Raw genomic sequence first — 11401 nt, 5'->3', positions numbered from 1 at the left:
TTTTGGGGCAGTGGTGGCTTTTGGGGGGGTGGTGAATGTCTGGGGGAGTCTGCTTGGGGGGCTGGTAGCTCTCAGGAGCTGGTCACTGTTTTGGGGCTGGTCACTGTTTGGGGGAGTCATTCCTGTTTAGGGAGCAGTTGCCGGTTTTGGGGGCAGTTGCTGCTGTTGGGGTGGTTCTGTTTTTTAGCTCCAGCCCCACCAAAGCCCCCTTGAGCCCCTCAGACCATGGGGTTTCACAGGCAGAGCCAGGCCTAGGGCGTGTGTGAGGGTACAACAGGAGGTATCTGCAGGATGCTCGGATTCATGGGTGGGTTTAGAGTCAACAGCAAAGAAAGCAGAGCCCGAGGCAGAACCTGAGGTCCTCTTTTTCTAAGCCCCTGTGCTCCCTCATGCTGCTGACCAGATCCAGGGCAGGTCCCAAGCACAGAGCTCTGGGCTTGACAGCCCTCTGTGAAATCTATGGGAGAGAACTATGGAATCCTTGAGGTTGGAAAAGCCCTCCAAGAGCACCGAGCACAACCATCCCCCAGCACTGCCAAGGCCACACTGACCTCTGTCCCCAGGTGCCACATCCACACGGCTTTAAATCCCTGCGGAGTCGGGCACCTAACCCCTGCCCTGGGCTCTGTGCCAGGGCTGGACAGCCCTGCCCACGAAGGAATTTTCCCCAATATCCAACCTGACCCTCCCCTGGCACAACTTGAGGCCGTCTGTCCCTTGTTCCCTGGGAGCTGAGCCTGACCCCCCTGTTCCACCTCCTGTCCGGAGTTTGTCAGGAGTGAGATGGGACGGGGAGAGTTTGGGGGCGTTTGTTAGGGGTTGTTTGTTTGGGGGGTGTTTGTTTGGGGGGTGTTTGTTTGGGGGGTGTTTGTTTGGGGGGTGTTTGTTTGGGGGGTGTTTGTTTGGGGGTGTTTGTTAGGGGGTGTTTGGAGTTGTTTGTTAGGGGGTGTTTGGGGTGTTTGTTAGGGGGTGTTTGGGGTGTTTGTTCGGGGGTGTTTGGGGATGTTTGTTCGGGGGTGTTTGTTAGGTGGTGTTAGGGGGTGTTTGGGGTGTTGGTTAGTGGGTGTTTGGGGTGTTTGTTAGGGGGTGTTTGGGGGGGGTGACCCCGGGATTCCCCCGGTCCCGCGCGGCCGTTTGGGGGGCGGAGCCTCCCGGAGACCCCGCCCAGCCCCCGGTGCGGGGCCAAAAGCGGCGGGAGCGGAGCGGGAGGAGCCGCTGCCGCCGGGACCGGAGCGCAGGGAGCCGAGCAGCCGGTGAGTGCCGAACCGAACCGAGCCGAGCCGAAGCGGGGGATGCCGCCTCCTCGGAACCCGCGAGGGGCTCCGCTCCTGTGTCCCCTCGCAGCCTCCGGGCATTCCCCGGCAGCGGGATGCAGCCGGGGGTCCCAGGCTGCCCCGGCCGGGAATTGTGCCCTCCTCCGCTCCTCCCTGTGCCGCCAGGCTGCCGGAGCAGCTGGGGCTGCCCCTGGGTCCCTGGCAGGGCTCAAGGCCAGGCTGGACATTGCGGCTTGGGGCAGCCTGGGATGGTGGAAGGTGTCCCTGCCCATGGCAGGGGTGGGATGGGATGGGCTTTAAGGTCCTTTCCTGCTCAAACCCTTCTGGGTTTCTATCAAGCCTGTGTAGGACCAGCTCTGACTGGGCTGGCCCCAGCCCAGCTGTGGGATGAGCTGGAGGGAAGGCTGAGCTGTCTGAGGAGCTGGGTGTGCTCGGACCAGTGCTGCCCACTGCCTGCAGAGACGGGACCTGGAGCCCGGCTCTGCCCATCCCCAGCCCGGGCTGCTCCCGAAAGGTTCACGCTGGCCCTGCCTGCCAGGTGGGCACCCCAACACCCCCACGTTTCCCCCAGCTATGGCTGAGGAGCTCAGTGAGCTGCTGAGGGAGTTCGATGAGGTCATGGAGAACTTCGACCGAGGCCCTGCAAGTCAGTACCAGCAGCACCTGGAGGAGCTGAAGAGGAAAGCGGGACAGAGTGTGTATGACAGTGGCATTGATGAGCTGGAGAGTGAGTCTGGGGCTGGGGGTGAGGAGCCCTGGGGAGGGTGGTGTCTGCCAGGGTGGGAGCTCCATGGTTCCTCCATGGAACATATCTTCCTGCTGATGCTGCCTGACTCAGCCCTGGTGGGCTGGATGAGCAATGGGGGAATGACCACTGGATACTGGCCCAGGACCTGCCAAGATCTGCCAGGGCTCCTTATGCCAGTCAGGCTGCTGCAGCACCGTGAGAGGCTGTTCTCTGTAATAACCTTGTCCTTGTAACTGTACCCAGACAACCTCTGGTGCTCTTTGACCTGAGAAAGAAACTCAGTTCCATTTTCCAAGCATTCCTGGAAGCAGGGGAGGAGCAGATGGGGTCTCCAAGATTGTGCCACCCTGTGCCATGGGCGTGATTGTGTTCCTGCAAAGTGTTCATCAGGTGTCTGTGCCCAGGCCAGAGACTGATGCTTTGTCTCTGCAGGTGCCAGCACATCCCCAGGAAGCAGCCTCAACTCCAGTGAGGAGCACCTCAACGGCCCAGCTGACACTTATCCCACCAAAGGTGAGCCTGGCCCCACCCAAACGGGTTTGCAGGGTTTCCTTCTCTGTGCTCAGCTGGGCTTGGCAATGACAGCCAGCCCTGGATAGGGGGGTGCCAATGGGGCCCTACAGAGTGGGAATGAGCCCTTGTGTCCTGGCAGGAGCCTGGAAGAGGCAGAAGTTGGATTGGGATTTTCCCAGCTGAGGCTGGACTGGCTGGGACAGACACAGCTGGAGCAGCTGTGCAGGAACAAGGGGTTGGGGTCTCTCTCTCTCCCCAGTGAAAGGGGGAATGGGAAGGCCTGACTGTGTTTTTCCCCCCTAGCAAAGCTCGGAGACACGCAGGAGCTGGAGGAGTTCATCGCAGACCTGGATAAAGCCTTGGAGGGTACATGCCCAGCTTTGATCCCTGCACTTCCCATGGGAGGGGACACCTGGGCTGGGGCTCCCCCGCTGCCCCTGACTTGGCACAGCCTGGCCAGCACCTCCTCTGCCTGGGGGTCCCGCTGCAGGGGGCTTGGAACTTGATTGTGGCTGCACTGGTGGAGCCCTTCCATCCTTCCTTTTGGGGAGGGGCTCATGGATGTCACCTCCCTCTTCCAGCTTGGGAAGAAATTCCATGGCTTAAGTGTCTTCCCCCCCTGCTGCCTCAGTTTCCTCAGATGAGGTGCAGTGCTGGTGCCTGGGGGAGGGGACTGGGGACATGAAGGCCGGGTTAGCCCTGGCAGTGAAGCCCAACAGCACAGCCTGCAGAGCTGTTGATGTTTTTGGGAACATGCACAGAGACCTGCAGCCCTCTGCCTGCAGCCTCCCTCCAGCTGCTGCTCAGAGGCTGCTCTTTACTTGTGGGGGAAGGTGAGCAGGAGGAAAAAAAGGATCTTCCCTTGTGGTGTATCCTAACCTACCCCATCAGGAGGGAGGAGAGTGGTCCTGTGTGGTGGCAGGGAGGGCAATCCCAGCCTGTTGGGTCATGCTCTCCTCCTCCAGATGTTTCCCTCCTGGTTAGAGCCTGGGGGTGTCCTTGTGAGAGGGGGTGATGCTGTGCTGGGCATCTGTACCCAGCAGCTCTGGAGAGTTTGGCTGCTCCCCAATGGCTGTTTTGCTGGGGAAACTGAGGCAGAAGCCACTTCCTCCCACAGGGGCCCTGCGTGGCAGGCTGGAGGCAGAGAGAACCTGGTTAAAAAAACATTTTCCCCCATGCAGACTGTGTAAGGCACAGTTCTGGTATCTGTTCCCATCCCTGGTGTCCAAATTGAGGTGGCTGGTGGGAAGTGTTCCTTTGCAGGCCCAGCCATGCTGGGAGGGAGGGAGGGAGGAAGAGGACCAGAGCTGACCCCCTGCCCCAGATTTCTGCTCTAACCCTGCAGACTGTCATCATCTTCTGTGTCATCCTGCAGAGATGTGAGCTGTGCTGTGGAGTCTGGAGAGGAGCAGCCCCAGCCCTGAGTCTCCCTGACGCTGCCTCTGCTTCTGCACCCCTGGCTGGGGTGGGGATGGCTCCGGGGACAGGGACGGGCAGTGGGGACGAATCCGGCCGCGGGACAATGGTGGCAAGGCCCTGCCAGCGCCAGGAGAGGACAGCCCTGGGCGAACACCTGGCCCTGCCCTGGACCAGGTCTGGTGGCTCTGGGCTTTGGGGGGGACCTGGGCTGCTGCTGAAGCCCCCAGAGTAATTTTGGGGAAGATCAGCTTGCAGGACATCAGCGTGACCTCAGTGTCCCCCCCAGGCTGGGAAGCCTGGTTCCTTGGTGGCATCTGTCACTGCTGACCTTTGCTTTGCATGGGGAGCCTCAAAGCGGGCCCCTCTCTGCCCCCCAAGTGCCTCTGCCCCAGCTGCTGCTGTAAATACTGTAAAAAATATGTTTTGTGCTGTACAGAGGGGACATGGTTCTGTGAACAGGATTTTAAACCTCTGCCTGTCTGTGTCCATCTTTTTCCTGTTGGCAGGGGTGGGAGCAGGGATGCCTAGGGCTGCCAGCTGGTGGGACTGGCATTGGAAAAGGGGGAAACCTCAGGGAAGCAAGTTCAGCAGCACATGCCTCCTGAAGAGGAATGTCAGGAATCCCTTGTCCTGCCTCCCCCTTGGTGCTCGGACGCTGTGGGGTGGCAGAGGGTGCAGAGTCCATGCCTTTCCCCACCTGCTCAAGGAGATGGACCACTGCCTGTCATCCTTCTGCCATGGAGGGCCCTGCTCCGGGGGTCCTGCTTCCAAAGGGAGATGCTCTGGTGCCACTTCCCTTGGATATTGCCACTGACAGCAGCCCAGGAACAAGGCCCTGTGAGTTTGCAGCCCTCTGCCAAGCTGAGCTCTGAGTGAGGTTTGGCCGTGTATGATGGGTCCCCCCGGGATTCCCCTCCTATCTTTCTCTCTGGAGTTTCAGTTTGCCACCATGAGCACTGGGATGACAGAAGAGGAACCTGTGGTTCTGCTCGTCCCCCTCTCTCCCTGTGATCTTCACGTGGAGCAGGGTCACATGTAGCTCTGCTGCAGCCTGTCTGAGCAGAAAACGGGCAGTTTTGCTTTCTGCCCTCATCCCTGGTCCCTGGGTGCTGAGCAGGAGGATGTTGGACACCCCCTCTGGCAGCCCCAGGACTCAATGCTGCTGAGGAGGCTCTGAGCACACACAGATCCCAGCCTGGCAGTGCAGGTCCAGCAGGAGGATGGCAGCCCCTGGGCAGGGCTGGCAGGGGGATGCTCTGGGCTGTTGCTGTCCCCATGCTATGTGATGTGACCACTGATGTCTGTCCCAAATGGACCCCGAGGGGCAGCCAGGAGATGGGAGTGAGTGTGTGCCAAGGTGGTGACACCCAGAGATGTCTGTGACACTCAGGGATCTGCCCGTGACCCTCTGTGGGGACACAAAGCCCCCATCACTGGGGCCAGGGTGGTGTGGGGACTGTCCCACTGTGCTGATGGCAGCAAGCCCTGTGGCACTGAGGGCGTTTTTCCCCTCCGAGTCATTGCACTCAGCGCTTTGCCCTCGCTGTCTTGCTCTGACTCTGGTGTTTGTTCTGTTCTGACCCATGGTCCTGTTCTGCAGCAGCTCCTCCCCAGCCTGTGAAGGAAGGAGCTTTAACCCCCCCCCAGCCAGCACTGTCCTGATGGGTGACAGCGATGCTTGGGCTGTCACTGTCCCCAGTGACATTCGCCCCCTTCCACCCCCACAGTAGTGGCAAATGTTGCCAAGCTACAGAAATAAATATTTTCCAGCCCCAAATCTGCTGAGGCTGATAACCCCTGCAGCCACAGCACAGCTCTGGTGACGCTCCAGGGGTCTGTTTGCTGTGGGGGTTGCCAGGAGCAGGTTGGGGTGTCACCCCGGGCTCCTCCAGCCCCTCGGGGTGGGTGGGAGCAGCCCCAGTCCCATGGCTGAGCTGTCCCATCAGCACAGGAGCCTCTCCTGCCCCAGTGACACAGACCTCAGCACCTGCTCAGGTTGGGGCTGGGGGCTCAGGGGGTGTCACTGTGGAGTGCCAGTTCTGTGTGTGGGGTGACAGACAGAGGCCCTAATGCCAGCCCTGTCCTGCCCAGCCTGTGCTGACAGCAGATCATCCTAAACCTCTGTGCTGGGCTTCCCAGGGCAGTGGTGGAACCCCCACCCCTGGAAATATTCAAAAAACATGTGGATGTGGCATTTGGGGACATGGATTAATGGTGGCTTTGGCTGTGCTGAGGGAACAGTTGGACTCGATGGTCTTGGAGGGCTTTCCCCACTTAAATGATCCCATGATTCTGTGGCTTCTGCACATTGCTGAAGCAGCTCCCTTTGGGCACGGGGGCTCTTCTGTGGGGACAGGGGATGGATTCTTTTTCCTGGGAACCCCAGCAAGAGCTTGACAACACACCACAGTGGCCCTGAGATGGAGGTTGTGACATCCACTGTCCCATGGAGGGACAGTTGTCCAAGGGCTGTTGTGCAGCCTGGGAGGAACCCTGACCTTGCTCCCACACTCTCATCATCACAGAAGATGATGACAGTCTGCAGGGTTAGAGCAGAAATCTGGGGCAGGGGGTCAGCTCTGGTCCCCTTCCTCCCTCCCTCCCTCCCAGCATGGCTGGGCCTGCAAAGGAACATTTCCCACCAGCCAACTCAATTTGGACACCAGGGATGGGAACAGATACCAGAACTGTGCCTTACACAGTCTGCATGTGTGGATGTAAGGCTGAGGGGCTGGGGGGTCCATGAGCTGGAGGGTCTGGTGTGTAGGAATGTCTGTGGGTCAGAGGGTCCATGGGTTGCAGGGTGTGCCCTGCACGTGCCCTGGAGGTGCTGCAAAATTAATCAGAGCGAACATGCATGTCCTGCCATACAGGAAGTTCCTCCCCAGGGTCCTGCTCCCCACAGCAGGAAAAGCATCCAACCCAGCCCCGGCCAGGCTGGAGTGGGGCTGTGCTGCTGCTGCACGGGGCCACCAGCGAGGCAGTCACTGCTCCCTGCTGCACTCCCCAAGGGCCCCCGGGTGTTTTCTCAGAAGCGGTGGCAGCGGGAAGTGGGTAACGCAAGCGAGGCGGCTGCACGAGCCTGCAGCTGCTCCCACAAGCCCAGCTCCACAAGCCCGGCTCCCTGTGGCTCCTCCGCAGCCCATGGGAGCATTTGCCAGCAGAGCAGGTGCTGGGTCCCACACATTTCCTCCCACGGTCCTCAGCAAGCCCCTTTTCCAGGCTGGGGAATGCAGCTCTGGCTTGGAGCAGATCTCCTGCCTTCCTGGGGAACCAGGTGGACCTGCTGGGACATGGAGGTGACAGCTTCGTGGAGGTGGCCCTGGCTGCCAGCCAGTCACATCCTTCCTATACTGCCTGGAGGGCACCACTGTAGGGACCACCTCAGGGCAGGTGTTGCCTGTACCTCCCTGCTTTCCCCCACTCTCATGTCCCCAGGAAAAAGGGATGGAGGGATGCATCCCTCAAGGCAGGACCACCATGCGCATACCAGGGGGCTGATGGAGCTGGAGAAGCTCCTAACCCTGCCAAGGTGTGATGTTCCTCAGTGAAATTGCTCCCACCTGGAAGGATCTCCCCAGCCACTGAGGGGGCAGAAAGAGTCAGCAGAGTTCCCCTAAAAGAAGCTGTTGCCACGCTGCAATTTGGAGAAGAACCTCAGCTCTCTGGGGAGGGGAAGTCCCCGGCTGCCCAGACAGTCTGGCTGTGATAGTGGAAGAGGCTGTAACTATTTTGGGAGACAACCTAACCACAGGGATGTCACAGGCTTTCTGTCCTGTTAAGCCCCCTCATATATTTTTCTGGGATCCCAGAATGGTTTTGGTTGGGAGGGACCTTAAAGCCCATCTTGTTCCACCCCTTGCTATGGGCAGGGACGCCTCCCACTGTCCCAGGCTGCTCCAAGCCCCAGTGTCCAGCCTGTCCTTGGGTACTGCCAGGGATCCAGGAGCAGCCCCAGCTGCTCTGGGCACCCTGTGCCAGGGCCTGCCCACCCTCGCAGGGAAAAATTTCTTCCCAGTATCCCATCCATCCCTACCCTCTGGCAGTGGGAGCCATTCCCTGTGTCCTCTCCCTCCTTGTTCTTGTCCTAAGTCCCTCTCCAGCTCTTCTGGAGCCCCTCTGGACTCTGGAAGGGGCTCTAGGTTCTCCCTGGAACTTCCTTTTCTCCAAGTGAGCAGTCCCAGCTCTCTCAGCCTGGCTCCAGAGCAGAGGGGCTCAAGCCTTTGGAGCATAGAGGGATTTTTCCACATTTACAGGACAGGGAGAATTTGGGCCCTTTTGTGTTTGCCAGGGGTTGCTGCTGCACCCCAGGGCTGGGAGAATCCTCCGCAGTGCTGGGATTTGTCCCTGGGGAGCCTCTGTGTGACTTCCAGCTGCCCAGGGGACAGGAGACTTCCCCTCCCAGGGATCCCAGCCCCCACGGGTGGAAGGAGACAGCCTCCCCTGAGTCCCCGGTGAGGTTCAGAGCATGGCGGGCGCTGTGATCTGGGCTTGGTGTTGCATTCTCCGGCCGCTGTTCCCTGCTCAGCCTCTGACCTCATCCCGCAGCCATCCAAAGAGACAATGCCGGTGGCAGTGGCCAGCGCGGTATTCTGTCCCCTCGTGTCCCTCCCGTCCGGTCACTTCCCGGGATTGTTCAGCTCCCCTGGCCGGGCCTGGTCGTTCTGTCCCCTGGGAGCAGGCAGGGATGAGCCACACGTGCTGGTGGCTGCTGGAGCTTGCTCGGCTGGAGCATGGCTGGGGCACGGGATGGAGCAAGAAGTCATCCTTTCCCTGAGCTTCCTCCTGCCACCCTCTGCTCTGTCAGGAGCTGTCCTGATGCCACCAGCCCCATTCGCATCCCAGACAGGGCCCTTGGTGTGATGGTGCCGAGCCTGAGCTGGGTCAGGGCAAGCTCAGGGAACAGCAGGGTCGTGGCTGAACGGGGCTGGGCTCCCTGCTGGCTTAGTGGCATTAACCTCACAACTGAACCCGTTCATCCAATACCAGGAGAATCCAGCCCTGTGCCACCATTCCCTGCCTCCAAGCTTCCATTCAGGCAGGGGCTGAGCCTGCAAATGCCCTCCTCACCATAATCCCCAATTTCTGTGCCCAGAGGCCAGCAGCTTGCTCCAGCAGCGATCTTTGGACCTGGAATATCTGCTTGTTCCCATGCAATTCTTCGTGTTTTGGGAGCACAGTGCCCAGCCATGCTCCTTCCTCGCTGTGTCTCACCTGTGCCTCCCGTGTCCTGCCTGTCCAACTGCTGTGGACAAGTTCAGCTTGTAAAGCTGAATACTTCAGATTGCAGTTTTCAGCTTTTCCCATTTGGTTGTGATATATACTTTTTTTGAGATTTGTTCGTAGAATCCAAGATTAGTTTGGGCTGGGAGGGCATTTAAACATCCTGTTCCACCCCCTGCCATTGCAGGGACACCTTCCTCTGTCCCAGGTTCCACCAAGCCCCGTCCAACCTGGCCTTGGACACTGCCAGGAACCCAGGGACAGCCACAGCTTCTCTGGGCACCTTGCGCCAGGGCCTGCCCACCCTCCCAGGGAAGGATTTCTTGCCAATATCCCATCCACCCCTGCCCTCTGTCTGTTTGAAGCCATCATTCCTGGCTTTCTGCTGGCTCCAGTTGCATTCCAGCTGTCAGCCCTGGACAGGTGGTGCTGGGTGGGCATTGCTGGCAGCCCCTCTGTGCAGAGGCCAGGGGGATGAAGCATCCTGCTGCTCATCCCTGCTGCCGTGCATGCTCTGGAGTATCTCCCCTGCCCTCCTCCTCCCTGCCTGCCCTTGGTGTGGTCAGCTCAGATGCAGTTCTGGGTCCCCTGATCCCTCTGGGACAGCAGCTCTGGCCTGGCATTTGCAGTAGGGGCTGCACCAGGAGCTGGTTTTGTCCTCCCCGAGAGTTGCCCTGGTTTGTCCCAGCCAGGGGAGCAGCAGGGAAAGCAGCACCTCTCCCCTGGGTGCCCTCTCCAAGTGGGGTGCTGGATCCACGGTGGCCCAGAGCATTCAGGGATGGCTCCTGGAGCACCCAGTGCTTTGGGCCGGGTTCTGCTGGGATCAGCTTGGGTGGGAGATGAGGATCTGCCACAGGAGTAGAGGCAGAGGGCAGTGGGTTGATCCTGGAATGATGTCAAGGGCCTGTGCAGGGAGCTGGGGGGACACTGGATGCTCCCAGCTCCCCCTGGCCACGTGTTTCCAGCTTCTGCTATTTCAGGGCTTCCTGTTTCCCTCCATAAAGTGCCGTCCCGGCAGGCTGGGACCAGCCTGGGGCTGTCCCTGCCTTGCTGGCATGGGGCTAGGCTCCACATCCAGCCAGGGGGATTTGTTCTTCCTTCTGGTGGTGCTCCTGAGCATGGAAAACAATGGGCAGGAAATGGGGATGGGGTCTGTGTTCCTCCCCCCGGAGCAGCTCACCCCGGCTGAGGGGGCTGGGGGGGCTCAGCCCGCAGAAAAGGAGGCTCAGGAGAGACCTTTCCTCTCCCTCCAGTCCTGGAGGGAGGGTGGAGCCGGGTGGGGATTGCCTCTCCCAGGTAACAACTGGCAGGACAAAAGGAGACGCCTCAAATGGTGCCAGGGGAGTTTTAGGTTGGACATGGAGAAAATTCCTCCATGGAAAGAGCTGTCCAGTCCTGGCAGTGGTGGAGTGCCCGTCCCCGGAGGGGTTAAACCCTTTGGATGTGGCAGATGGGGACATGGGTTAGCGGTGGCCTCGGGTTCCAGCCCCCGAAATTCCATGGATCTGTGATCACTCCAGGGCTTCGTGCTCCTCTGGGTGTTCTCCCAGCAGGAACCGGCCAGGTTTCCGGAGCCGGAGGAGAAACCCGGAGGGATAACTGGAGCTCCGGGATGCTCGGCGCTGACTCTGCTCCTGCCCGGGCCTCTGCCGCCCTCTAGTGACCCCAGCACGGACACTGGGGACACTGGGGGGACACTGGGGAGGCACTGGGGACACTGGGGTGGCACTGGGGAGACACTGGGGTCGCACTGGGGGGGGGCACTGGGGACACTGTGGGGGCACTGGGGAGGTACTGGGGCAGCATGGGGGACACTGGGGACACGGGGGACACTGGGACGGCACTGGGGACACTGAGGATACTGGGTGTTATAAATAGAGGCGAATAATTTGTTCAGCCTTTCAAGAGTCAATCAGAAATTTATTGATTACAGCTAAGCGATGGCAAGCAAACAGCACTGGGTGCAGCCGGGGAGTCCCCGCTCCACCTACGGCTCACACACCGTTTTTCCCTTCCCGCAGTCTTTTTATACTCCCTTCCGTGTCTGTGGTATCTCTGGGTGTACTCTGCGCTTGCACCCTCTGTTGCTAGGGGGTCGTCTTCTACTCTCTGGTGGTCGCTTGGGGAAGGTCTTCTCTTCTTCCTTGGTGAAAGTCCACGGCCCTGTAATGGTCTTTTCCATATAAGGTTATATGTTATATGCACCTAAGTTCTAATTACACAA

General features: G+C 59.8%; 1 protein-coding gene across 1 annotated transcript; it reads left to right on the top strand.

The window, feature by feature from the left end:
- The first annotated feature begins 1153 nt into the window (after window positions 1-1153).
- LOC128795169 (regulator of cell cycle RGCC-like) lies at window positions 1154-4426 on the top strand. The gene is made up of 5 exons (XM_053955732.1): window positions 1154-1253; window positions 1846-2001; window positions 2455-2535; window positions 2839-2901; window positions 3911-4426. Exons 2-5 carry the CDS (start codon window positions 1848-1850, stop codon window positions 3916-3918), a joined length of 306 nt encoding a protein of 101 aa, XP_053811707.1. The 5' UTR covers window positions 1154-1253; window positions 1846-1847; the 3' UTR covers window positions 3919-4426.
- The last annotated feature ends 6975 nt before the right edge of the window (window positions 4427-11401 follow it).

The sequence above is a fragment of the Vidua chalybeata genome, chromosome 14, assembly GCF_026979565.1.
Source record: "Vidua chalybeata isolate OUT-0048 chromosome 14, bVidCha1 merged haplotype, whole genome shotgun sequence".
In the NCBI taxonomy this organism is placed as follows: Eukaryota; Metazoa; Chordata; class Aves; order Passeriformes; family Viduidae; genus Vidua; species Vidua chalybeata.
This window is presented reverse-complemented; position numbering and strand designations above follow the sequence as displayed.